At 48.3% G+C, this 27,855-nt stretch overlaps 1 protein-coding gene across 1 annotated transcript in view; it reads right to left on the reverse strand.

Moving 5' to 3' along the window:
- Positions 1–20,656: 20,656 nt before the first annotated feature.
- pym1 (PYM homolog 1, exon junction complex associated factor) overlaps positions 20,657–27,855 on the reverse strand; it is a 40,189-nt gene continuing 32,990 nt past the window's right edge. The window contains exons 3-8 of the mRNA XM_067414634.1: positions 27,274–27,486; positions 24,744–24,993; positions 24,575–24,669; positions 24,237–24,401; positions 23,716–23,840; positions 20,657–21,283 (exon numbers count right to left, since the gene is read on the reverse strand). Coding sequence (XP_067270735.1) covers positions 21,044–21,283; positions 23,716–23,840; positions 24,237–24,401; positions 24,575–24,669; positions 24,744–24,993; positions 27,274–27,486 — 1,088 coding nt within the window. The 3' untranslated portion in view covers positions 20,657–21,043. The remainder of the gene's footprint in view (positions 21,284–23,715; positions 23,841–24,236; positions 24,402–24,574; positions 24,670–24,743; positions 24,994–27,273; positions 27,487–27,855) is intronic.

Raw genomic sequence — 27,855 nt, forward strand, 5'->3', positions numbered from 1 at the left:
TTTTCACACATCGGAAATACAATTCTCACTAGTAACCTTTATTTTTGATATCAATAATTGCGTGGTCTTAAGATCAGATCAACAATTAAATTGCTAATAAAATATAAATAATTCGATTATCAGTCGTGATAATGTTCATTTCTGATATCATGAATGTTACTAGTCAGAAAGCCCTTTTGGATATCTGAAGTTAAATTGATATCAGAAAGAACATCCTAACTAGTGGAAGTGTAATTCCTGATATCAAACTTGATCATTTTAACGAGTGGAAATTGAATGGTTATGAATAATTAATATCCTGGGAATGATTAAAAGTCAAAATGGCTTGCCAAACTGTGCCCCTCTGTGAGTATTAATATTAAATGCATCTTTCTGTGGAATAAATATTAATATTAAATGCATCTTCCTGTGGGTGGAACGCCTGAAACTGGGATGGGACGGTCTGACACGGTGCATTAAAACACACCGCTCATGATATTATACTGACATAACCCACAAATACGGACGTCAGTAATAAAAGGCTCTTATAAATCAGCAGGTTTAATGAATTACCAACTCAAACATGTTTATGATTCATTAAATTACGCCAAATTCATTCTGGACACAGCTTTCCGTTTTATTTGTTATTAATTGTCCACTGTTATGACACTTTACCGATAATTCCTATTAGAGATCGAGCTGCTTTACTGAAGTCAATAATGTGGGCACTGTGATGCCACTGACCTGTAGCTGAGCTCCATCTCTATTGGCTGAAGGTGACGGATAAAGGTGATCAAACCTCACTCCTCCATCCTCTCTTCACTCCTCCATCCTCTCCTCACTCCTCTACTCACTCCTCCATCCTCTCCTCACTCCTCTCCTCACTCCTCTCTCCTCTCCTCCATCCTCTCCTCACTCCTCTACTCACTCCTCCATCCTCTCCTCACTCCTCCATCCTCACCTCACTCCTCCATCCATCCTTTCTTTATTCATCCATCCTCTCCTCACTCCTCCATCCTCTCTTCACTCCTCCATCCTCACTCCTCTCCTCCATCCTCTCCTCACTCCTCCATCCTCACTCCTCTCCTCCATCCTCACTCCTCTCATCCTCTCCTCACTCCTCCATCCTCTCTTCACTCCTCCATCCTCTCATCACTCCTCCATCCTCTCTTCACTCCATCCTCTCTTCACTCCTCCATCCTCACTCCTCTCCTCCATCCTCTCCTCACTCCTCCATCCTCTCTTCACTCCTCCATCCTCACTCCTCTCCTCCATCCTCTCCTCACTTCTCCATCCTCTCTTCACTCCTCCACTCTCCTCCATCCTCTCCTCACTCCTCCATCCTCATTCCTCTCCTCCATCCTCTCTTCACTCCTCCATCCTCTCCTCACTCCTCCATCCTCTCTTCACTTCTCCATCCTCACTCCTCTCCTCCACCCTCTCCTCACTCTTCCATCCTCTCTTCACTCCACCATCCTCACTCCTCTCCTCCATCCTCTCCTCACTTCTCCATCCTCTCTTCACTCCTCCACTCTCCTCCATCCTCTCCTCACTCCTCCATCCTCTCTTCACTCCTCCATCCTCACCTCACTCCTCCACCCTCTCTTCACTCATCCATCCTCTCCTCACTCCTCCATCCTCTCTTCACTCCTCCATCCTCTCCTCACTCCTCCATCCTCTCTTCACTCCTCCATCCTCTCTTCACTCCTACATCCTCTCTTCACTCCTCCATCCTCTCTTCACTCCTCCATCCTCTCTTCACTCCTCCATCCTCTCCTCACTCCTCCATCCTCTCTTCACTCCTCCATCCTCTCTTCACTCCTACATCCTCTCCTCACTCCTCCATCCTCTCCTCACTCCTCCATCCTCTCTTCACTCCTCCATCCTCTCCTCACTCCTCCATCCTCTCCTCACTCCTCCATCCTCTCTTCACTCCTCCATCCTCTCCTCACTCCTCCATCCTCTCCTCACTCCTCCATCCTCTCTTCACTCCTCCATCCTCACTCCTCTCCTCCATCCTCTCCTCAATCCTCCATCCTCTCCTCACTCCTCCATCCTCTCTTCACTCCATGGGACTAGACAAGGCCCAATCCGAGGGGCGGGATAAACGGCTGTCTGTCAAACTCCCTCTGCATGCGATAGGATAGCGCTACACCAACCAGAGCAATGAAGGTTTGCCCCGTGTCTGTGAGTGTGTTAATGTCTGCCCCGTGTCTGTGAGTGTGTTAGTGTCTGCCCCGTGTCTGTGAGTGTGTTAATGTCTGCCCCGTGTCTGTGAGTGTGTTAATGTCTGCCTGTGAGTGTGTTAATGTCTGCCCCGTGTCTGTGAGTGTGTTAATGTCTGCCCCGTGGCTGTGAGTGTGTTAATGTCTGCCCCGTGTCTGTGAGTGTGTTAGTGTCTGCCCCGTGTCTGAGTGTGTTAATGTCTGCCCCGTGTCTGTGAGTGTGTTAGTGTCTGCCCCGTGTCTGTGAGTGTGTTAATGTCTGCCCCGTGTCTGAGTGTGTTAATGTCTGCCCCGTGTCTGTGAGTGTGTTAATGTCTGCCCCGTGTCTGTGAGTGTGTTAGTGTCTGCCCCGTGTCTGTGAGTGTGTTAGTGTCTGCCCCGTGTCTGTGAGTGTGTTAGTGTCTGCCCCGTGTCTGTGAGTGTGTTAATGTCTGCCCCGTGTCTGTGAGTGTGTTAGTGTCTGCCCCGTGTCTGTGAGTGTGTTAATGTCTGCCCAGTGTCTGAGTGTGTTGGTGTCTGCCCCGTGTCTGTGAGTGTGTTAATGTCTGCCCCTTGTCTGTGAGTGTGTTAGTGTCTACCCCGTGTCTGTGAGTGTGTTAGTGTCTGCCCCGTGTCTGAGTGTGTTGGTGTCTGCCCCGTGTCTGTGAGTGTGTTAATGTCTGCCCCGTGTGTGTGAGTGTGTTAATGTCTGCCCCGTGTCTGTGAGTGTGTTAATGTCTGCCCCGTGTCTGTGAGTGTGTTAATGTCTGCCCCGTGTCTGTGAGTGTGTTAGTGTCTGCCCCGTGTCTGTGAGTGTGTTAGTGTCTGCCCTGTGTCAGTGAGTGTGTTAGTGTCTGCCCCGTGTCTGTGAGTGTGTTAATGTCTGCCCCGTGTCTGTGAGTGTGTTAATGTCTGCCCCGTGTCTGTGAGTGTGTTAGTGTCTGCCCCGTGTCTGTGAGTGTGTTGGTGTCTGCCCCGTGTCTGTGAGTGTGTTAGTGTCTGCCCCGTGTCTGTGAGTGTGTTAGTGTCTGCCCCGTGTCTGAGTGTGTTAATGTCTGCCCCGTCTCTGTGAGTGTGTTAATGTCTGCCCCGTGTCTGTGAGTGTGTTAATGTCTGCCCCGTGTCTGTGAGTGTGTTAATGTCTGCCCCGTGTCTGTGAGTGTGTTAGTGTCTGCCCCGTGTCTGTGAGTGTGTTAATGTCTGCCCAGTGTCTGTGAGTGTGTTAATGTCTGCCCCGTGTCTGTGAGTGTGTTAATGTCTGCCCCGTGTCTGTGAGTGTGTTAGTGTCTGCCCCGTGTCTGTGAGTGTGTTAATGTCTGCCCCGTGTCTGTGAGTGTGTTAATGTCTGCCCCTTGTCTGTGAGTGTGTTAATGTCTGCCCCGTGTCTGTGAGTGTGTTAATGTCTGCCCCGTGTCTGTGAGTGTGTTAGTGTCTGCCCCGTGTCTGTGAGTGTGTTAATGTCTGCCCCGTGTCTGAGTGTGTTGGTGTCTGCCCCGTGTCTGTGAGTGTGTTAATGTCTGCCCCGTGTCTGTGAGTGTGTTAATGTCTGCCCCGTGTCTGTGAGTGTGTTAATGTCTGCCCCGTGTCTGTGAGTGTGTTAGTGTCTGCCCCGTGTCTATGAGTGTGTTAGTGTCTGCCCCGTGTCTGTGAGTGTGTTAGTGTCTGCCCTGTGTCTGTGAGTGTGTTAGTGTCTGCCCCGTGTCTGTGAGTGTGTTAGTGTCTGCCCCGTGTCTGTGAGTGTGTTAGTGTCTGCCCCGTGTCTGTGAGTGTGTTAGTGTCTGCCCCGTGTCTGTGAGTGTGTTAGTGTCTGCCCTGTGTCTGTGAGTGTGTTAGTGTCTGCCCCGTGTCTGTGAGTGTGTTAGTGTCTGCCCCGTGTCTGTGAGTGTGTTAGTGTCTGCCCCGTGTCTGAGTGTGTTAATGTCTGCCCCGTGTCTGTGAGTGTGTTAATGTCTGCCCCGTGTCTGTGAGTGTGTTGGTGTCTGCCCCGTGTCTGTGAGTGTGTTAATGTCTGCCCCGTGTCTGTGAGTGTGTTAATGTCTGCCCCGTGTCTGTGAGTGTGTAAGTGTCTGCCCCGTGTCTGAGTGTGTAAGTGTCTGCCCCGTGTCTGTGAGTGTGTTAATGTCTGCCCGTGTCTGTGAGTGTGTTAATGTCTGCCCCGTGTCTGTGAGTGTGTTAATGTCTGCCCCGTGTCTGTGAGTGTGTTAATGTCTGCCCCGTGTCTGTGAGTGTGTTAATGTCTGCCCCGTGTCTGTGAGTGTGTTAATGTCTGCCCCGTGTCTGTGAGTGTGTTAATGTCTGCCCCGTGTCTGTGAGTGTGTTAATGTCTGCCCCGTGTCTGTGAGTGTGTTAATGTCTGCCCCGTGTCTGTGAGTGTGTTAATGTCTGCCCCGTGTCTGTGAGTGTGTTAATGTCTGCCCCGTGTCTGTGAGTGTGTTAATGTCTGCCCCGTGTCTGTGAGTGTGTTGGTGTCTGCCCCGTGTCTGTGAGTGTGTTAGTGTCTGCCCAGTGTCTGTGAGTGTGTTAGTGTCTGCCCCGTGTCTGTGAGTGTGTTAATGTCTGCCCCGTGTCTGTGAGTGTGTTAGTGTCTGCCCAGTGTCTGAGTGTGTTAGTGTCTGCCCCGTGTCTGTGAGTGTGTTAGTGTCTGCCCCGTGTCTGTGAGTGTGTTAATGTCTGCCCTGTGTCTGTGAGTGTGTTGGTGTCTGCCCCGTGTCTGTGAGTGTGTTAATGTCTGCCCCGTGTCTGTGAGTGTGTTGGTGTCTGCCCCGTGTCTGTGAGTGTGTTAATGTCTGCCCCGTGTCTGTGAGTGTGTTAGTGTCTGCCCCGTGTCTGTGAGTGTGTTAATGTCTGCCCCGTGTCTGTGAGTGTGTTAATGTCTGCCCCTTGTCTGTGAGTGTGTTAATGTCTGCCCCGTGTCTGTGAGTGTGTTAATGTCTGCCCCGTGTCTGTGAGTGTGTTAGTGTCTGCCCCGTGTCTGTGAGTGTGTTAATGTCTGCCCCGTGTCTGAGTGTGTTGGTGTCTGCCCCGTGTCTGTGAGTGTGTTAATGTCTGCCCCGTGTCTGTGAGTGTGTTAATGTCTGCCCCGTGTCTGTGAGTGTGTTAATGTCTGCCCCGTGTCTGTGAGTGTGTTAATGTCTGCCCCGTGTCTGTGAGTGTGTTAATGTCTGCCCCGTGTCTATGAGTGTGTTAGTGTCTGCCCCGTGTCTGTGAGTGTGTTAGTGTCTGCCCCGTGTCTGTGAGTGTGTTAGTGTCTGCCCCGTGTCTGTGAGTGTGTTAGTGTCTGCCCCGTGTCTGTGAGTGTGTTAGTGTCTGCCCCGTGTCTGTGAGTGTGTTAGTGTCTGCCCCGTGTCTGTGAGTGTGTTAGTGTCTGCCCCGTGTCTGTGAGTGTGTTAGTGTCTGCCCCGTGTCTGTGAGTGTGTTAGTGTCTGCCCCGTGTCTGAGTGTGTTAATGTCTGCCCCGTGTCTGTGAGTGTGTTAATGTCTGCCCCGTGTCTGTGAGTGTGTTAGTGTCTGCCCCGTGTCTGTGAGTGTGTTAGTGTCTGCCCCGTGTCTGTGAGTGTGTTAATGTCTGCCCCGTGTCTGTGAGTGTGTTAATGTCTGCCCCGTGTCTGTGAGTGTGTTAATGTCTGCCCAGTGTCTGTGAGTGTGTTAATGTCTGCCCAGTGTCTGTGAGTGTGTTAATGTCTGCCCCGTGTCTGTGAGTGTGTTAATGTCTGCCCCGTGTCTGTGAGTGTGTTAATGTCTGCCCCGTGTCTGTGAGTGTGTTAATGTCTGCCCCGTGTCTGTGAGTGTGTTAGTGTCTGCCCCGTGTCTGTGAGTGTGTTAATGTCTGCCCAGTGTCTGTGAGTGTGTTAATGTCTGCCCAGTGTCTGTGAGTGTGTTAATGTCTGCCCAGTGTCTGTGAGTGTGTTAATGTCTGCCCAGTGTCTGTGAGTGTGTTAATGTCTGCCCAGTGTCTGTGAGTGTGTTAATGTCTGCCCCGTGTCTGTGAGTGTGTTAATGTCTGCCCCGTGTCTGTGAGTGTGTTAATGTCTGCCCCGTGTCTGTGAGTGTGTTAATGTCTGCCCCGTGTCTGTGAGTGTGTTAGTGTCTGCCCCGTGTCTGTGAGTGTGTTAATGTCTGCCCCGTGTCTGTGAGTGTGTTAGTGTCTGCCCCGTGTCTGTGAGTGTGTTAGTGTCTGCCCCGTGTCTGTGAGTGTGTTAATGTCTGCCCCGTGTCTGTGAGTGTGTTAGTGTCTGCCCCGTGTCTGTGAGTGTGTTAATGTCTGCCCCGTGTCTGTGAGTGTGTTAATGTCTGCCCCGTGTCTGTGAGTGTGTTAATGTCTGCCCCGTGTCTGTGAGTGTGTTAATGTCTGCCCCGTGTCTGTGAGTGTGTTAATGTCTGCCCCGTGTCTGTGAGTGTGTTAATGTCTGCCCAGTGTCTGAGTGTGTTAATGTCTGCCCCGTGTCTGAGTGTGTTAGTGTCTGCCCAGTGTCTGAGTGTGTTAGTGTCTGCCCCGTGTCTGAGTGTGTTAATGTCTGCCCCGTGTCTGAGTGTGTTAGTGTCTGCCCCGTGTCTGTGAGTGTGTTAATGTCTGCCCCGTGTCTGTGAGTGTGTTAATGTCTGCCCCGTGTCTGTGAGTGTGTTAATGTCTGCCCCGTGTCTGTGAGTGTGTTAATGTCTGCCCTGTGTCTGTGAGTGTGTTAATGTCTGCCCCGTGTCTGTGAGTGTGTTAATGTCTGCCCCGTGTCTGTGAGTGTGTTGGTGTCTGCCCCGTGTCTGTGAGTGTGTTAGTGTCTGCCCCGTGTCTGTGAGTGTGTTAGTGTCTGCCCCGTGTCTGTGAGTGTGTTAGTGTCTGCCCAGTGTCTGTGAGTGTGTTAGTGTCTGCCCCGTGTCTGTGGGTGTGTTAATGTCTGCCCCGTGTCTGTGAGTGTGTTGGTGTCTGCCCAGTGTCTGTGAGTGTGTTAATGTCTGCCCCGTGTCTGTGGGTGTGTTAATGTCTGCCCCGTGTCTGTGAGTGTGTTGGTGTCTGCCCCGTGTCTGTGAGTGTGTTAATGTCTGCCCCGTGTCTGTGAGTGTGTTAATGTCTGCCCCGTGTCTGTGAGTGTGTTAGTGTCTGCCCAGTGTCTGAGTGTGTTAGTGTCTGCCCCGTGTCTGTGAGTGTGTTAGTGTCTGCCCCGTGTCTGTGAGTGTGTTAATGTCTGCCCTGTGTCTGTGAGTGTGTTGGTGTCTGCCCCGTGTCTGTGAGTGTGTTAATGTCTGCCCCGTGTCTGTGAGTGTGTTGGTGTCTGCCCCGTGTCTGTGAGTGTGTTAATGTCTGCCCCGTGTCTGTGAGTGTGTTAGTGTCTGCCCCGTGTCTGTGAGTGTGTTAATGTCTGCCCAGTGTCTGTGAGTGTGTTAGTGTCTGCCCCGTGTCTGTGAGTGTGTTAATGTCTGCCCCGTGTCTGTGAGTGTGTTAATGTCTGCCCCGTGTCTGTGAGTGTGTTGGTGTCTGCCCCGTGTCTGTGAGTGTGTTAGTGTCTGCCCAGTGTCTGATTGTGTTAGTGTCTGCCCCGTGTCTGTGAGTGTGTTAATGTCTGCCCCGTGTCTGTGAGTGTGTTAATGTCTGCCCCGTGTCTGTGAGTGTGTTAGTGTCTGCCCCTTGTCTGTGAGTGTGTTAGTGTCTGCCCCGTGTCTGTGAGTGTGTTAGTGTCTGCCCCGTGTCTGTGAGTGTGTTAGTGTCTGCCCAGTGTCTGTGAGTGTGTTAATGTCTGCCCCGTGTCTGTGAGTGTGTTAATGTCTGCCCCGTGTCTGTGAGTGTGTTAGTGTCTGACACCCGTGTCTGTGAGTGTGTTAGTGTCTGCCCAGTGTCTGAGTGTGTTAGTGTCTGCCCCGTGTCTGTGAGTGTGTTAATGTCTGCCCCGTGTCTGTGAGTGTGTTAATGTCTGCCCCGTGTCTGTGAGTGTGTTAATGTCTGCCCAGTGTCTGTGAGTGTGTTAATGTCTGCCCCGTGTCTGTGAGTGTGTTAATGTCTGCCCCGTGTCTGTGAGTGTGTTAATGTCTGCCCAGTGTCTGAGTGTGTTAATGTCTGCCCAGTGTCTGAGTGTGTTAATGTCTGCCCCGTGTCTGAGTGTGTTAGTGTCTGCCCAGTGTCTGAGTGTGTTAGTGTCTGCCCCGTGTCTGTGAGTGTGTTAATGTCTGCCCCGTGTCTGTGAGTGTGTTAATGTCTGCCCCGTGTCTGTGAGTGTGTTAATGTCTGCCCCGTGTCTGTGAGTGTGTTAATGTCTGCCCAGTGTCTGTGAGTGTGTTAATGTCTGCCCCGTGTCTGTGAGTGTGTTAATGTCTGCCCCGTGTCTGTGAGTGTGTTAATGTCTGCCCAGTGTCTGAGTGTGTTAATGTCTGCCCAGTGTCTGTGAGTGTGTTAGTGTCTGCCCCGTGTCTGTGAGTGTGTTAATGTCTGCCCCGTGTCTGTGAGTGTGTTAATGTCTGCCCTGTGTCTGTGAGTGTGTTAGTGTCTGCCCCGTGTCTGTGAGTGTGTTAATGTCTGCCCCGTGTCTGTGAGTGTGTTAATGTCTGCCCCGTGTCTGTGAGTGTGTTAATGTCTGCCCAGTGTCTGTGAGTGTGTTAATGTCTGCCCCGTGTCTGTGAGTGTGTTAATGTCTGCCCCGTGTCTGTGAGTATGTTAATGTCTGCCCCGTGTCTGTGAGTGTGTTAATGTCTGCCCCGTGTCTGTGAGTGTGTTAGTGTCTGCCCCGTGTCTGTGAGTGTGTTAATGTCTGCCCAGTGTCTGTGAGTGTGTTAATGTCTGCCCCGTGTCTGTGAGTGTGTTAATGTCTGCCCAGTGTCTGTGAGTGTGTTAATGTCTGCCCAGTGTCTGTGAGTGTGTTAATGTCTGCCCAGTGTCTGAGTGTGTTAATGTCTGCCCAGTGTCTGTGAGTGTGTTAGTGTCTGCCCCGTGTCTGTGAGTGTGTTAATGTCTGCCCCGTGTCTGTGAGTGTGTTAATGTCTGCCCAGTGTCTGAGTGTGTTAATGTCTGCCCCGTGTCTGTGAGTGTGTTAATGTCTGCCCAGTGTCTGTGAGTGTGTAAATGTCTGCCCAGTGTCTGTGAGTGTGTTAATGTCTGCCCCGTGTCTGTGAGTGTGTTAATGTCTGCCCAGTGTCTGTGAGTGTGTTAATGTCTGCCCCGTGTCTGTGAGTGTGTTAATGTCTGCCCCGTGTCTGTGAGTGTGTTAATGTCTGCCCCGTGTCTGTGAGTGTGTTAGTGTCTGCCCCGTGTCTGTGAGTGTGTTAGTGTCTGCCCCGTGTCTGTGAGTGTGTTAATGTCTGCCCCGTGTCTGTGAGTGTGTTAATGTCTGCCCCGTGTCTGTGAGTGTGTTAATGTCTGCCCCGTGTCTGTGAGTGTGTTAATGTCTGCCCAGTGTCTGTGAGTGTGTTAATGTCTGCCCCGTGTCTGTGAGTGTGTTAATGTCTGCCCCGTGTCTGTGAGTGTGTTAATGTCTGCCCCGTGTCTGTGAGTGTGTTAATGTCTGCCCCGTGTCTGTGAGTGTGTTAATGTCTGCCCCGTGTCTGTGAGTGTGTTAATGTCTGCCCAGTGTCTGAGTGTGTTAATGTCTGCCCAGTGTCTGTGAGTGTGTTAATGTCTGCCCCGTGTCTGTGAGTGTGTTAATGTCTGCCCCGTGTCTGTGAGTGTGTTAGTGTCTGCCCCGTGTCTGTGAGTGTGTTGGTGTCTGCCCCGTGTCTGTGAGTGTGTTAGTGTCTGCCCCGTGTCTGTGAGTGTGTTAGTGTCTGCCCCGTGTCTGTGAGTGTGTTAATGTCTGCCCCGTGTCTGTGAGTGTGTTGGTGTCTGCCCCGTGTCTGTGAGTGTGTTGGTGTCTGCCCCGTGTCTGTGAGTGTGTTGGTGTCTGCCCCGTGTCTGTGAGTGTGTTAATGTCTGCCCAGTGTCTGTGAGTGTGTTAATGTCTGCCCAGTGTCTGTGAGTGTGTTAATGTCTGCCCAGTGTCTGTGAGTGTGTTAATGTCTGCCCAGTGTCTGTGAGTGTGTTAATGTCTGCCCAGTGTCTGTGAGTGTGTTAATGTCTGCCCAGTGTCTGTGAGTGTGTTAATGTCTGCCCAGTGTCTGTGAGTGTGTTAATGTCTGCCCCGTGTCTGTGAGTGTGTTAATGTCTGCCCAGTGTCTGAGTGTGTTAATGTCTGCCCCGTGTCTGTGAGTGTGTTAATGTCTGCCCAGTGTCTGTGAGTGTGTTAATGTCTGCCCCGTGTCTGTGAGTGTGTTAATGTCTGCCCAGTGTCTGTGAGTGTGTTAGTGTCTGCCCCGTGTCTGTGAGTGTGTTAGTGTCTGCCCCGTGTCTGTGAGTGTGTTAGTGTCTGCCCCGTGTCTGTGAGTGTGTTAATGTCTGCCCAGTGTCTGTGAGTGTGTTAATGTCTGCCCCGTGTCTGTGAGTGTGTTAATGTCTGCCCCGTGTCTGTGAGTGTGTTAGTGTCTGCCCCGTGTCTGTGAGTGTGTTAATGTCTGCCCAGTGTCTGTGAGTGTGTTAATGTCTGCCCCGTGTCTGTGAGTGTGTTAATGTCTGCCCCGTGTCTGTGAGTGTGTTAATGTCTGCCCCGTGTCTGTGAGTGTGTTAATGTCTGCCCCGTGTCTGTGAGTGTGTTAGTGTCTGCCCTGTGTCTGTGAGTGTGTTAGTGTCTGCCCCGTGTCTGTGAGTGTGTTAATGTCTGCCCCGTGTCTGTGAGTGTGTTAATGTCTGCCCCGTGTCTGTGAGTGTGTTAGTGTCTGCCCCGTGTCTGTGAGTGTGTTAATGTCTGCCCCGTGTCTGTGAGTGTGTTAATGTCTGCCCCGTGTCTGTGAGTGTGTTAATGTCTGCCCCGTGTCTGTGAGTGTGTTAATGTCTGCCCAGTGTCTGTGAGTGTGTTAGTGTCTGCCCCGTGGCTGTGAGTGTGTTAATGTCTGCCCCGTGGCTGTGAGTGTGTTAATGTCTGCCCCGTGGCTGTGAGTGTGTTAATGTCTGCCCCGTGTCTGTGAGTGTGTTAGTGTCTGCCCCGTGTCTGTGAGTGTGTTAGTGTCTGCCCCGTGTCTGTGAGAGTGTTAATGTCTGCCCCGTGTCTGTGAGTGTGTTAATGTCTGCCCCGTGGCTGTGAGTGTGTTAATGTCTGCCCAGTGTCTGTGAGTGTGTTAGTGTCTGCCCCGTGTCTGTGAGTGTGTTAATGTCTGCCCCGTGTCTGTGAGTGTGTTAATGTCTGCCCCATGGCTGTGAGTGTGTTAATGTCTGCCCCGTGTCTGTGAGTGTGTTAATGTCTGCCCCGTGGCTGTGAGTGTGTTAATGTCTGCCCCGTGTCTGTGAGTGTGTTAGTGTCTGCCCCGTGTCTGTGAGTGTGTTAATGTCTGCCCCGTGGCTGTGAGTGTGTTAATGTCTGCCCAGTGTCTGTGAGTGTGTTAATGTCTGCCCCGTGTCTGTGAGTGTGTTAATGTCTGCCCAGTGTCTGTGAGTGTGTTAGTGTCTGCCCCGTGTCTGTGAGTGTGTTAGTGTCTGCCCCGTGTCTGTGAGTGTGTTAATGTCTGCCCCGTGTCTGTGAGTGTGTTGGTGTCTGCCCCGTGTCTGTGAGTGTGTTGGTGTCTGCCCCGTGTCTGTGAGTGTGTTAATGTCTGCCCCGTGGCTGTGAGTGTGTTAATGTCTGCCCCGTGTCTGTGAGTGTGTTAGTGTCTGCCCAGTGGCTGTGAGTGTGTTAATGTCTGCCCCGTGTCTGTGAGTGTGTTGGTGTCTGCCCCGTGTCTGTGATTGTGTTAATGTCTGCCCCATGTCTGTGATTGTGTTAATGTCTGCCCAGTGTCTGTGAGTGTGTTAATGTCTGCCCCGTGTCTGTGATTGTGTTAATGTCTGCCCAGTGTCTGTGAGTGTGTTAATGTCTGCCCCGTGTCTGTGAGTGTGTTGGTGTCTGCCCCGTGTCTGTGAGTGTGTTAATGTCTGCCCCGTGGCTGTGAGTGTGTTAATGTCTGCCCCGTGTCTGTGAGTGTGTTAGTGTCTGCCCAGTGGCTGTGAGTGTGTTAATGTCTGCCCCGTGTCTGTGAGTGTGTTGGTGTCTGCCCCGTGTCTGTGATTGTGTTAATGTCTGCCCCGTGGCTGTGAGTGTGTTAATGTCTGCCCCGTGTCTGTGAGTGTGTTAATGTCTGCCCCGTGTCTGTGAGTGTGTTAATGTCTGCCCCGTGTCTGTGAGTGTGTTAATGTCTGCCCCGTGTCTGTGAGTGTGTTAATGTCTGCCCTGTGTCTGTGAGTGTGTTGGTGTCTGCCCCGTGTCTGTGAGTGTGTTAGTGTCTGCCCAGTGTCTGTGAGTGTGTTAGTGTCTGCCCCGTGTCTGTGAGTGTGTTAATGTCTGCCCCGTGTCTGTGAGTGTGTTAGTGTCTGCCCAGTGTCTGAGTGTGTTAGTGTCTGCCCCGTGTCTGTGAGTGTGTTAGTGTCTGCCCCGTGTCTGTGAGTGTGTTAATGTCTGCCCTGTGTCTGTGAGTGTGTTGGTGTCTGCCCCGTGTCTGTGAGTGTGTTAATGTCTGCCCCGTGTCTGTGAGTGTGTTGGTGTCTGCCCCGTGTCTGTGAGTGTGTTAATGTCTGCCCCGTGTCTGTGAGTGTGTTAGTGTCTGCCCCGTGTCTGTGAGTGTGTTAATGTCTGCCCCGTGTCTGTGAGTGTGTTAATGTCTGCCCCTTGTCTGTGAGTGTGTTAATGTCTGCCCCGTGTCTGTGAGTGTGTTAATGTCTGCCCCGTGTCTGTGAGTGTGTTAGTGTCTGCCCCGTGTCTGTGAGTGTGTTAATGTCTGCCCCGTGTCTGAGTGTGTTGGTGTCTGCCCCGTGTCTGTGAGTGTGTTAATGTCTGCCCCGTGTCTGTGAGTGTGTTAATGTCTGCCCCGTGTCTGTGAGTGTGTTAATGTCTGCCCCGTGTCTGTGAGTGTGTTAATGTCTGCCCCGTGTCTATGAGTGTGTTAGTGTCTGCCCCGTGTCTGTGAGTGTGTTAGTGTCTGCCCCGTGTCTGTGAGTGTGTTAGTGTCTGCCCCGTGTCTGTGAGTGTGTTAGTGTCTGCCCCGTGTCTGTGAGTGTGTTAGTGTCTGCCCCGTGTCTGTGAGTGTGTTAGTGTCTGCCCCGTGTCTGTGAGTGTGTTAGTGTCTGCCCCGTGTCTGAGTGTGTTAATGTCTGCCCCGTGTCTGTGAGTGTGTTAATGTCTGCCCCGTGTCTGTGAGTGTGTTAGTGTCTGCCCCGTGTCTGTGAGTGTGTTAGTGTCTGCCCCGTGTCTGTGAGTGTGTTAATGTCTGCCCCGTGTCTGTGAGTGTGTTAATGTCTGCCCCGTGTCTGTGAGTGTGTTAATGTCTGCCCAGTGTCTGTGAGTGTGTTAATGTCTGCCCAGTGTCTGTGAGTGTGTTAGTGTCTGCCCAGTGTCTGAGTGTGTTAGTGTCTGCCCCGTGTCTGTGAGTGTGTTAATGTCTGCCCCGTGTCTGTGAGTGTGTTAATGTCTGCCCAGTGTCTGAGTGTGTTAATGTCTGCCCAGTGTCTGTGAGTGTGTTAATGTCTGCCCCGTGTCTGTGAGTGTGTTAATGTCTGCCCCGTGTCTGTGAGTGTGTTAATGTCTGCCCCGTGTCTGTGAGTGTGTTAATGTCTGCCCCGTGTCTGTGAGTGTGTTAGTGTCTGCCCCGTGTCTGTGAGTGTGTTAATGTCTGCCCAGTGTCTGTGAGTGTGTTAATGTCTGCCCAGTGTCTGTGAGTGTGTTAATGTCTGCCCAGTGTCTGTGAGTGTGTTAATGTCTGCCCAGTGTCTGTGAGTGTGTTAATGTCTGCCCAGTGTCTGTGAGTGTGTTAATGTCTGCCCAGTGTCTGTGAGTGTGTTAATGTCTGCCCCGTGTCTGTGAGTGTGTTAATGTCTGCCCCGTGTCTGTGAGTGTGTTAATGTCTGCCCCGTGTCTGTGAGTGTGTTAATGTCTGCCCCGTGTCTGTGAGTGTGTTAGTGTCTGCCCCGTGTCTGTGAGTGTGTTAATGTCTGCCCCGTGTCTGTGAGTGTGTTAGTGTCTGCCCCGTGTCTGTGAGTGTGTTAGTGTCTGCCCCGTGTCTGTGAGTGTGTTAATGTCTGCCCCGTGTCTGTGAGTGTGTTAGTGTCTGCCCCGTGTCTGTGAGTGTGTTAATGTCTGCCCCGTGTCTGTGAGTGTGTTAATGTCTGCCCCGTGTCTGTGAGTGTGTTAATGTCTGCCCCGTGTCTGTGAGTGTGTTAATGTCTGCCCCGTGTCTGTGAGTGTGTTAATGTCTGCCCCGTGTCTGTGAGTGTGTTAATGTCTGCCCAGTGTCTGAGTGTGTTAATGTCTGCCCCGTGTCTGAGTGTGTTAGTGTCTGCCCAGTGTCTGAGTGTGTTAGTGTCTGCCCCGTGTCTGAGTGTGTTAATGTCTGCCCCGTGTCTGAGTGTGTTAGTGTCTGCCCCGTGTCTGTGAGTGTGTTAATGTCTGCCCCGTGTCTGTGAGTGTGTTAATGTCTGCCCCGTGTCTGTGAGTGTGTTAATGTCTGCCCCGTGTCTGTGAGTGTGTTAATGTCTGCCCAGTGTCTGTGAGTGTGTTAGTGTCTGCCCAGTGTCTGTGAGTGTGTTAATGTCTGCCCAGTGTCTGTGAGTGTGTTAGTGTCTGCCCAGTGGCTGTGAGTGTGTTAATGTCTGCCCCGTGTCTGTGAGTGTGTTAATGTCTGCCCAGTGTCTGTGAGTGTGTTAGTGTCTGCCCCGTGTCTGTGAGTGTGTTAGTGTCTGCCCAGTGTCTGTGAGTGTGTTAATGTCTGCCCCGTGGCTGTGAGTGTGTTAATGTCTGCCCCGTGTCTGTGAGTGTGTTAATGTCTGCCCCGTGGCTGTGAGTGTGTTAGTGTCTGCCCCGTGTCTGTGAGTGTGTTAGTGTCTGCCCCGTGTCTGTGAGTGTGTTAGTGTCTGCCCCGTGTCTGTGAGTGTGTTAGTGTCTGCCCGTGTCTGTTTGGTAAGTTTGTGTTTTCTTCATTAGCGTCGATGTGAATTAATTATAGAGCTCATAAATACTGATCTGATTCATTGAGATCTAAGCTCTTGACACCATTATACAAAATCATTATAATATCTTTTGCAATTGTTGAAACATTACGAATTCTGTAAACCGTTAAATCGAGCGGCTCTAGTGTTTGTTCATCTTGATGAATTGGCCGTAGCCTTAAAAACACGTCATGTCTTAAATTATTTAATTTCCTTAACATGCGTAACTTTTTGAAAATTTTCACAAAAAAAATTGAAAATAATGATCTCATTTTTTTGTTCTATAGTTTTAGTTGCCTTATTAAATGCAATTAACATACTTATTTTTCCTGTAAATTGCATATAACTGATAAAATGTTTTAAATACCATTCGCTTCAGCATAAGGTATCAATGATATTTCAGATACAGAAACAGATATTATATTTATAATTTAATACAGTTATTGCTATTATTGGTCACTTCACATGATGAGGGGTCGCTCCAAATGACGTAAATCAATCTAATTATTAAATCTTAATTATTAAATTATCAAATCATTTAATTGACTTTTTAGACTTTTTAACTTTTTTTTCCTAACAAATAATGTTATAGATATAAATGCAGGTGTTGGGTACAGATACAATTTGATAATTTGACATTTGTAAGATGTTTAAAAAAAACGTATTCACCAAGGACACATTAAATTGATCAAAAGTGACCGTAAAGACATTTATAATCTGTAAAACAGATTCTATTTCTAATAAATAGTGTTCTTTTGAACTATACTATTAACTTGATAATCATCCTAAATGTGTGTTGATGATCAGATCCTCATGTGAGATTATTAGTGAAGGATCACGAGACACCGAGGACTGGAGTGAGGATGAGGAATTCAGCTTTGATCACAGGAAAATAAATTACATTTACACATATAAATACAAATGCTCTTTACAGGATTACAAAACACTGTGGAAATCATGCCAAATAGTTATTCAACTAAATATGCAAATAAAAATTATTTATTAGGTCTTAATGAATTCTATAAACTATAATACTGATCTGCCAACATTGTCACTCTATGATAAATTAAAAATACGATGATAACATCACTGTTTACTCCAGAAAAGTTCAACGTTTTTAAATTGTGTGATTCATATGTTAGCACAGAAGATGGCTGGTGAGTGTGTGACTGCTTTGAGCAGCTGTGAAGTTGATTTTGTGGCGCCCCCTAATGGCAGAACTGGCACAATGCCCTGGAGCTTATGGGTAATACAATTACTGTTTTTTGCTCTAAAAGTGTGCCAAACCTCGCTCTGCCGTTATTGGTTCAGATTTGTTGTGCATTTAAAGCGTGAAATCATTATTTCTGGCATGACAAATATGTGTTTATGCAGCGGATGTTTTCCAGGAGGTTAAAGAGATCGGGTAGATGAGAGCCCAAGTCTATCCTGTGAAAGCAGAAAGAGCAGAAGTGATGATACACAACTAAGATTATTCAATAAACTCTGCTCTTTTTATTATGTTTCAGTGCTAAGACTTCATTTGACCAGCACAAATCCAGCAGGAGTTATTATATCACTGGGAAATTACAGCTTCACAACAGCGTCCTGTGACCTAACACAACCGTGAGATGGAGACCTTCTCTAATCTCTGAGTCCTGAAGACAAACATCCCTTCAAACCACACAATCATACAATAAGAGCAAAGCAAATAAAGCAATACAAAATTACATAAACGAGTAATGTGTGCCCCTGGACCTCAACACCAGTCATAATCTCACGGGTATATGAGTCAACAGCCAACAATACATTATAAGGGTCAAACTTATACCTTTTTCTTTAATGCCAAAAATCATTAGGATATTAAGATACCCACCTAAAGGATTATTAGGAACACCTGTTCAATTTCTCATTAATGCAATTATCTAATCAACCAATCAGATGGCAGTTCTTCAGTGCATTAGGGGTGTGGTCCTGGTCAAGACAATCTCCTGAACTCCAGACTGAATGTCAGAATGGGAAAGAAAGGTGATTTAAGCCGTTTTGAGCGTGGCATGGTTGTTGGTGCCAGACGGGCCGGTCTGAGTATTTCACAATCTGCTCAGTTACTGGGATTTACATACACAACTAGGGATGCACGATATTGGATTTTTGCCGATATCCGATATGCCGATATTTTTCTGCTCATTTTGGCCGATGCCGATACCGATATATGTTTATTTTTTCCCTTTGTTTGGAAACAACACCATTTTGAGCAAAAACTATTTTTTTCATTCTGGTTTTAGATTTCTGAGGTATCCTTACTAAAAGGATTCTTGTTGAAGATAAATAAATGTTAATAAAGTTTTTTTTTATGATAAGAGTATATTAAAAGCTCTGAAAATAACAATAATAAAGTCAGTAATTTTTCACCCCAGATGCAGCTGTAACCTAAATATTGTATTTTTGGATGTAACGTTTGTGCACATGAAGTGGGGGTGGCATGACATCCATTGATGCTGTCTTTTAAAGGGGGGGTGAAATGCTGTTTCATGCATACTGAGCTTTTTACACCTTTAAAGACTTGGATTCCCATCCTAAACATAGACAAAGTTTCAAAAACTAATGTTGGACGTTTGATGGAGTATTTCTGTGTTAAAAATACTCCTTCCGGTTTCTCACAAGTTTCGGCGAGTTTTTTTTCGAGTATGGGTCTACTTGACGTTAATAGAGCGGAAGGTCCTTGTATGGGCTGTACGGGCTCTTCTCCCGGTAGGGTGCGCGCGCGCGTGACTAGAGCGAGAGAGGAAATGCACGCTGTAAACAGTCTCTCAGGTGCAGATCCAGTCGTCCGTGAACACTAATGACGCGCCGCGCTCCACTTTATTCCTCTGGGTGACGTCGAGCGGCTTCAACGCTTCAGCACAGCATTCCGGGAAGGCAGCGCTGCATTTGAACCGATTTGAACGCAGAAATGACGGGAAGCTTCAAGGCATCGCTTCAGTCGCGTCGCAAAGTGGATTTCCACGGTCACTGCTGTCACAGGACCAAATCATACCAAAGAAGTGTGTTTTTGACAGAGCGGTCCTGCTTTGGAAGATGCCGGTGAGTAAATCAACTTCAAATGTCTCTGCTATTGGCTACCGTCGCGTGACTAAACATCAGTAAACGATACGATCGCGTGCTTCGTCATTCAAATGCGCTAACGGTTACTCCATTGTTGTTCTGTATAACGTTACACTAGTCTGACTCTGACGTGCAAAACCGTTTTGCTTGCTACCTCTAAGGTCTAGTCACATACAATAGTCCATAAACCAAATCATGTCCTCATAAACTGCACACAAAGGCCCCTAAATACAGTACATACCACAGAGACGGACATCCTGATGTTGCCGTTTCTCCTGTTCAATTTATTTCAGCCTCAGATTTGATTGTGGATCATTATCTGTATTAGCTGAGATAGATGGGTTTCTCCGGTTTCTCCACGCTTGAGGACGTCACCGCTTTGCGCGCTTGTCATTCTTTAGCTCCGCCCACACGATACGCCTCCAGGCGCTCGGTTTTTTCCGGAAAGACTCGGTACAGCCCATATTTCTTTTATAAATATGATAAAACTAAAGACTTTTCGGAGATATGAAGGATGCGATACTACTCTAGAGGTACTCAAGATTGACATGAGATTGACTGAAACTGAGTGTTTCACCCCCCCTTTAATTCTACAATTATTGTAGAGCTCCTTGGATTATTTTTCATCATCCATTTCGTAAAATTTTATTACAGATTAATACACTGTATATAAAAGTATTTAATTTACAAGTGTCATGCTTGTGATTTATGACATCATTACTGATTTGTTTATTCAGAACAAGAAGTAACTTCACTTTATTTGTGTATTCTACTTTTCATTGTATTAGTGTAACAACAGCGCCCCCACTACATGTATAAATATATAGCGGTCTAGCTGGAGGGCACTAGGACCTGGAGGAGCTTCTGCTGCTGTGGAGGCTGCCGCACGCGCTAGAGAGTGGGACTGGGGAGACGCGATTGGGCTTGTTTTGGGCTAGTTTTGTTGTGAAAACGTGGCAGATCTGCTGCTGACGGCCACGTCCTTCTGTACGTGCATTCAGAAATTCAAGGCAGCATTTAAAAACAGTCAATATAAATCACTGTACATGCAATGTATTTTCTTGTTTTCACTTGAAGAATGACTGCAGTGCTGACATGGTCTTATCGCTGTAGCACTCCTTGCACACGTGAGTTATTGCAGGCGCATATCAACACCTTATCATATCGGCAAGGCATATCGGCATAATGTTTTCATATCGGCCGATGCCGATTTTTATATTTTAAGCGTTTATCAGCCGATTCCGATGTCGTGCCGATAATATCGTGCATCCCTATACACAACCAATTCTAGGGTTTACAAAGAATGGTGTGAAAAGGGAAGAGCATCCAGTATGCAGCAGTCCTGTGGGAGAAAATGCCTTGTCGATGCTCGAGGTCAGAGGAGAATGGGCCGACTGATTCAAGCTCATAGAAGAGCAACTTTGACTGAAATAACCACTCGTTACAACCGAGGTATGCAGCAAAGCATTTGTGAAGCCACAACACACACAACCTTGAGGCGGATGGGCTACAACAGCAGAAGACCCCACCGGGTACCACTCATCTCCACTACAAATAGGAAAAAGAGGCGACAATTTCACCAAAATTGGACAGTTGAAGTCTGGAGAAATGTGGCCTGGTCTGATGAGTCTCGATTTCTGTTGAGACGTTCAGATGGTAGAGTCAGAATTTGGCGAAAACAGAATGAGATCATGGACCCATCATGCCTTGTTCCCACTGTGCAGGCTGGTGGTGGTGGTGTAATGGTGTGGGGGATGTTTTCTTGGCACACTTTAGGCCCCTTAGTGCCAATTGGGCATCGTTTAAATGCCACGGCCTACCTGAGCATTGTTTCTGACCATGTCCATCCCTTTATGACCACCATGTGCCCATCCTCTGATGGCTACTTCCAGCAGGATAATGCACCATGTCACAAAGCTCCAATCATTTCAGATTGGTTTCTTGAACATGACAATGAGTTGACTGAACTAAAATGGCCGCCACAGTCCCCAGATCTCAACCCAATAGAGCATCTTTGGGATGTGGTGGAGCGGGAGCTTCGTGCCCTGGATGTGCATCCCACAAATCTCCATCCACTGCAAGATGCTCTCCTATCAATATGGGCCGACATTTCTAAAGAATGCTTTCAGCAGCTTGTTGATCAATGCCACGGAGAATTAAGAAAGTTCTGAAGGCGAAAGGGTCAAACACAGCATAAGTGTGTGTTCCTAATAATCCTTTAGGTTAGTGTACATCATAAATGTATTATTAGTAGTGATATGCGTTGCTAAGGACTTCATTTGGACAACTTTAAAGATTTACTCAATATTTAGCTGTTTTGCACCCTCAGATTCCAGATTTTCAAATATTGTCCTGATAAATCAAACACCAATGGGAGATTATTTAGCTTACAGAAGATCTCAGTTTAAAAAACAATTGACCCCTATGACTGGTTTTGTGTTCCAGGGTAACAAAGAATGAATAAATGAAATGTCAAATACATATGCTTATAAAATGAAATCATATAAACTGCACAGATGCACAGTTGCTCTGTTGGATCCTCAGGAAGGGAATGGACCTGATGCTTTTCCAGGATTAGGGACAGGTTTTACTGATTAAGCTATTCCTTTAAATGTAAAATTAGATGGCATTTCCTCCAAATAAAACATTTACACTTAATTTCAGTCTTTTTAATCAATACTCAGTTGAATGATTAACTAATGCCTCTGTTGCTTGATATAGATATTCATTAATATATGCACGTTAGATAAAGATTGCTAATAAACTGCTGGCACTGTGTATCTTTACTGTAATGGTGTATAATTGATCCCCGATTAGAGCCTCATTGATCTCCGCACGGCATCAATGGCTCCGTGGCGCGGCGTGGGAATCCCTTCTCCACCGAGAGCGCCGGACTCAGGCTCCAGAACCGGCCACTTCTGAACACATGGACCCGTCCGTCTGTGGAGCTGAAGGCTGCATCGGGATCCGAGGGCAAGCCAGCACTCAGCTGAGCCAGAGGTCTGGGCTGAAGCAGGAGCTTTTCTGAGCCCAGCTCGTCCCAAAGCCAGTAATGGGATCCCTAAAGAACAGACACCGGTTAGGCGTGTACACTTCAGTCAGAACCAGAACTGAAGGCTCTCTCTGCCTCCTGTTTTGACCCAGAACTGAAGGCTCTCCCTGCCTCCTGTTTTGATCCAGAACTGAAGGCTCTCCCTGCCTCCTGTTTTGACCCAGAACTGAAGGCTCTCTCTGCTTCCTGTTTTGACCCAGAACTGAAGGCTCTCTCTGCTTCCTGTTTTGACCCAGAACTGAAGGCTCTCCCTGCCTCCTGTTTTGACCCAGAACTGAAGGCTCTCTCTGCTTCCTGTTTTGACCCAGAACTGACGGCTCTCTCTGCCTCGTGTTTTGACCCAGAACTGAAGGCTCTCCCTGCCTCCTGTTTTGACCCAGAACTGAAGGCTCTCTCTGCTTCCTGTTTTGACCCAGAACTGAAGGCTCTCCCTGCCTCCTGTTTTGACCCAGAACTGAAGGCTCTCTCTGCTTCCTGTTTTGACCCAGAACTGACGGCTCTCTCTGCCTCGTGTTTTGACCCAGAACTGAAGGCTCTCCCTGCCTCCTGTTTTGACCCGGAACTGAAGGCTCTCTCTGCTTCCTGTTTTGACCCAGAACTGACGGCTCTCTCTGCCTCGTGTTTTGACCCAGAACTGAAGGCTCTCTCTGCCTCCTGTTTTGACCCAGAACTGACGGCTCTCTCTGCTTCCTGTTTTGACCCAGAACTGACGGCTCTCTCTGCTTCCTGTTTTGACCCAGAACTGACGGCTCTCTCTGCCTCCTGTTTTGACCCAGAACTGACGGCTCTCTCTGCCTCCTGTTTTGACCCAGAACTGACGGCTCTCTCTGCTTCCTGTTTTGACCCAGAACTGAAGGCTCTCTCTGCCTCCTGTTTTGACCCAGAACTGACGGCTCTCTCTGCCTCCTGTTTTGACCCAGAACTGAAGGCTCTCTCTGCCTCCTGTTTTGACCCAGAACTGACGGCTCTCTCTGCTTCCTGTTTTGACCCAGAACTGAAGGCTCTCTCTGCCTCCTGTTTTGACCCAGAACTGAAGGCTCTCTTTGCCTCCTGTTTTGACCCAGAACTGAAGGCTCTCTTTGCCTCCTATTTTGACCCAGAACTGAAGGCTCTCTCTGCCTCCTGTTTTGACCCAGAACTGAAGGCTCTCTCTGCCTCCTGTTTTGACCCAGAACTCAAGGCTCTCTTTGCCTCCTGTTTTGACCCTGAACTCAAGGCTCTCTTTGCCTCCTGTTTTGACCCTGAACTCAAGGCTCTCCTTGCCTCCTGTTTTGACCCAGAACTGAAGGCTCTCTCTGCCTCCTGTTTTGACCCAGAACTAAAGGCTCTCCTTGCCTCCTGTTTTGACCCAGAACTCAAGGCTCTCTTTGCCTCCTGTTTTGACCAAAAACTGAAGGCTCTCTCTGCCTCCTGTTTTGACCCAGAACTGACGGCTCTCTCTGCTTCCTGTTTTGACCCAGAACTGAAGGCTCTCTCTGCCTCCTGTTTTGACCCAGAACTCAAGGCTCTCTCTGCCTCCTGTTTTGACCCAGAACTGAAGGCTCTCTTTGCCTCCTGTTTTGACCCAGAACTGAAGGCTCTCTTTGCCTCCTATTTTGACCCAGAACTGAAGGCTCTCTCTGCCTCCTGTTTTGACCCAGAACTGAAGGCTCTCTCTGCCTCCTGTTTTGACCCAGAACTCAAGGCTCTGTCTGCCTCCTGTTTTGACCCAGAACTGAAGGCTCTCTTTGCCTCCTATTTTGACCCAGAACTGAAGGCTCTCTCTGCCTCCTGTTTTGACCCAGAACTGAAGGCTCTCTCTGCCTCCTGTTTTGACCCTGAACTCAAGGCTCTCTTTGCCTCCTGTTTTGACCCTGAACTCAAGGCTCTCCTTGCCTCCTGTTTTGACCCAGAACTGAAGGCTCTCTCTGCCTCCTGTTTTGACCCAGAACTCAAGGCTCTCTTTGCCTCCTGTTTTGACCCAGAACTAAAGGCTCTCCTTGCCTCCTGTTTTGACCCAGAACTCAAGGCTCTCTTTGCCTCCTGTTTTGACCAAGAACTGAAGGCTCTCTCTGCCTCCTGTTTTGAACCAGAACTTAAGGCTCTCTCTGCCTCCTGTTTTGACCCAGAACTCAAGGCTCTCTTTGCCTCCTGTTTTAACCCAGAACTCAAGGCTCTCTTTGCCTCCTGTTTTGACCAAGAACTGAAGGCTCTCTTTGCCTCCTGTTTTGACCCAGAACTGAAGGCTCTCTTTGCCCCCTGTTTTGACCCAGAACTGAAGGCTCTCTCTGCCTCCTGTTTTGACCCAGAACTGAAGGCTCTCTTTGCCTCCTGTTTTGAACCAGAACTGAAGGCTCTCTTTGCCTCCTGTTTTGACCCAGAACTAAAGGCTCTCTCTGCCTCCTGTTTTGACCCAGAACTGAAGGCTCTCTTTGCCTCCTGTTTTCCATGGATCGGGTTACCTTAATGAAGACGAGTGCGCGGTGGGTGCTGAAGTAGAATGCAGCCTGTATGCCGTCAGGAATACGGACTCGTTTTGGGTAGCCGTGGTCCAGTCGAAAGCCAGAGTATCTCCACACTTTATCTCCTGTGGAAATCAACTAATTATGAATGAATGGGGCATTTATATAGCGCTTTCCATTTGTACTACTGTAAACCCAAAGTGCTTTACACTCATATCAGGGATCTCTCCTCAACCACCACCATTAATTATTATTAATATATGCATGTTGAAAGATTGCGTTTTTTATTTTTGTGTTTTGACAGATGTGCATATCTTGGTGAACTCAGCACTGTTGGTTTACACCTTGCACTTTCCTATAGCTCAATCAGTAGAGCGTGGCGCTAGCAACGCCATGGTCATGGGTTCGATTCCCAGGGAGAGCAAGAACTGACAATAATGTAAAATGTGTACCTTGAATGCAATGTAAGTTGCTTTGGATAGAAGCGTCTGCAAATGCATAAATGTAAATGTACACCTCACCTTTAAGGAAATAGGATTTGTTGGTTCTCTGTGAGTGAGCGGCCGCATCCATGTTCCCGGGCAACTCCTTCCAGAGGGCATTAATCCGGACCGGAGCGCTGTAGCCAGACTCTGAGCGGATCCACACGGAGTGACCTCTGAATTCATACATCCTGTGCTGAGGCCCTTTGAGAGGAGAGGAGAGGAGAGGAGAGGAGAGGAGAGGAGAGGAGAGGAGAGGAGAGGAGAGGAGAGGAGAGGAGAGGAGAGGAGAGGAGAGGAGAGGAGAGGAGAGGAGAGGAGAGACGTGAGGCTGATGAGCACATTGAGTGTTTGGCGGATCTGAGATCGGCTGTTACCCAGCATGATGGCGTCCAGAGTCGCTGAACAGGGGTCCGAAACCGGCGGCTTTCCCGAGGTGGCAGAGGCTTTTCCCACAGGTTTTCCCACTGGTCTTCCTGAGAGAGCTGATATATAAACCCTTCGTCTGTGGGTAATCCTCATGTGGACACAGTGAAACCTGTGTACTTACCGTACAGACGTTGGATACCGCGGATGTCGTCCTGGTGCAGTTTGAAGCCGTGCCGATATCCCATGTACACTGGGGCCATGAGTGCCTGGGGGAACTGGGAGTGGCCTAGGCCGAGGGCGTGGCCTATCTCATGGGCAGCTACCATGCGCAGGTTTGTTCCGTAGCTCCGCCCCTCCGTCCACACCTCATCGGCATCGAAGTGAACCGTTCCGTACTCCGGGGCTTCGGCGTGACCCAGAACCTGCCCTGAACCCATCAGGACAAGCTGAGCAAACAGACACTTTTTGACATCATTTGATATTTCGAAAGGATGGGGCCTATTTCTAGCCTGGTCTTACCAGATTCTCCTACATTTCATTTGTGCAGAGAGTCTGGCCACTCCATTGACAAGCGTTTACTTCCCCAAAGGTGGGAACTCTGTTGAAGTTTAAAGCTTTTGGATCTGGCCAGAGCCCCTCTAGATCTGCCATAACCAATTGCTAACGTTTGGTCGTATGCTATAAATAAAATGTCATATTTACATTTACATTTATGCATTTAGCAGACGCTTTTATCCAAAGCAACTTACAACTCAGGAGAACAGAAAGCGATCCGTCAAGAAGAGGCAAAGAAACACAAAAAGTGCCCTAAATACCAAGATTTGTATACCGCTCAGAGTAGCAAAAACCAGAAAAGGGAAGAAGAAAGGAGAAATAGAGGAGGAAAGAGTTTTTTTTTTTAAATGTAAGATTAAGTGTTCATGGAAGAGATGAGTTTTTACCTGTCATATGCTTGGTATGATAATAAATACTGCTATAAATAACGTCCCAATTTAAATTTTTACGTGCTTTTACTTTAAATATATTTATCTTGTAAATACTGGCCAGTATTTAAAGAAATACAAGTCTAGAAATGCATCCACATAACAGTAACCATACGGTGGTCAAAGAGGATATAAACAGTGACTTCTGAAGTGATATATTCTTCAAAACTCAGAGATGTGGACTCAGATTCGCAATTACATCTCCACACAATCTCGGTGTTTGTCAAAAGCAGCAGGTCATTCGGCCGGGGATATTAACGTGTGTGGTGGGAGACGGACAGCAATAAAATCTCTGACTAGCTTCTGTAAATGATGGCAATACCTTCTGACCACACGAGAAACAATTAGGGCTTCAGCCAACTCCTTCATCACTCACGGAGCGAGCTGGAAAATCTAACTTTTCCCGAATTCACCCTGTAGGGGAGAAGGACCACAACGTCATGGCCAACAAAACAAACCTCAGTAAGTCTCCGGGTTTAAAGGTCCCGTTCTTTGCGATTCCATCTTTCAAACTTTAGTTAGTGTGTAATGTTGCTGTTGGAGCATAAATAATACCTGTAAAATTATAAAGCTCAAAGTTCAATGCCAAGTTAGATATTTTATTGAACAGAAGTTCCCTTTCAAAGCCTACAGCGAGCAGCCGGTTTGGACTACACCGCTGCACTTCCTGCTGTAATGACGTCACTACAGCCGTTTGTTGTGGAGAAGAGCACACTGAGCGCTTTCAACTCCCCGTTATGGTAAGAGGCGGGACCTTTCTGGGCAAAGTGTGCTTAGCTGCTGTCCAATCACAACATGGGAAGCGCTGGCCCAATCAGAACTCGTTACGTGTTTCTGAAGGAGGGGTTTCATAGAGCAAGGAAATCATCAGGCCGTTTTTAGGACAGAGGAAACAGCGCTGTACAGATAAGTCAATTGTGTGAAAAATACTGTGTTTTTTTACACGCGAAACATGAACTCATGTTATATTGCACACTGTAAACATAATCAAAGCTTCGAAAACACGCAAAGAACGGGACCTTTAACTTCGGGATATTCGGCAGTGGTGCCACAATGGAATGCATGGCCTTCCTCACGTCTTTCACCGCCGCCGCCATTACTGAACTACAACTCAAAATAGCGCATGACATCGTTCTCAGCCACTCCCTCTGTTCGCTGATGGACCGGTTAAAATGTGTTCAGAAAAAACCTAAGAATATACCGCAGTCCCAGACGGAGCACTGAGGGAAAATTAACAATTAAGCGCAAGTACGTAGGAGGGTGGAGCCAGGCTAGCATATTTCATGCCTTAAATGATGTTTCTTAAAAAACTAAGTTCGGGAGAAGCACGTTCAAATGATCTACCTAATCATGATGTCATTCCAACCAGCTGTCAACAATCAGTAATCAACATGTCTACCAATTAGCTCAAGTGGAGGATCACATAAATACCCAGTCAACTCACCAATGTTCCTTGACAAAGTTTGCAGCATCCCTCCACCACCCCTTCTACCTCACACGCACCTGGTTAACTTTCCTAACCAGAAATACAGGGGGAGTACTCTGGGTTCGGGCCAAATACCGAGCTCGGAGCCCTCTCCTCGGACAGCACGCCAAATACGCATACCATTTATTCTATCTGAATTATTTGTAAGTGTGAACTCGTGAAATGGTTTTAGGTGTCTTTTGAAACATCTCATGCTGTCTGGAAACATGTTTTGTAAAAAGGCCAAGCGTAGTCTCACCTGGTCCATCAAAAGGCACGGGGCAGCCCTGGTCTCTTCTGTGGAAGGACAGCCTGATGTCTGCGTGACCTCCGCTGACCTCCTGGAAGTGAAGAGGAGAGACGTCGCTCCAGTAGCTGAAGGCGGCTCGAATCGCCGCTCGTGTCTGAGCCCAACCCAGATGAAGCGGATGGTTGTAGATGCGATAGGTAAGCCTCTTCTTACGCCAGTGACCTGTGGCCGGGCACACATGCTCATGCTATTGCTTACTCGTTACTCACCTTATTTAAATCACGTACATACAAAGCTAGATCGGTCTAATGGGAATGGCAGACTAGTTCTGAAGACAGATCAGACTGGCAGTGTGGACTGGCGGTACAACTCCGAGCAAACAGAACAAAACCAATCATAATAAATTATACAATACATCATGAAGGTTCCCTGAATTCTACCATCTTAAAAATATATCTACATTACGGCACATGCTCTCAATGCCAAGTGCTGAGCAGTTAGTCGATGCGTTCATGAGCTCAAGGCTAGATTATTGTAATGCTCTACTGGGTGGTTGCCCTGCTCGCTTAATAAACAAACTCCAGCTGGTCC

Source organism: Pseudorasbora parva, chromosome 13 (genome assembly GCF_024679245.1).
Source record: "Pseudorasbora parva isolate DD20220531a chromosome 13, ASM2467924v1, whole genome shotgun sequence".
Lineage (NCBI taxonomy): Eukaryota > Metazoa > Chordata > Actinopteri > Cypriniformes > Gobionidae > Pseudorasbora > Pseudorasbora parva.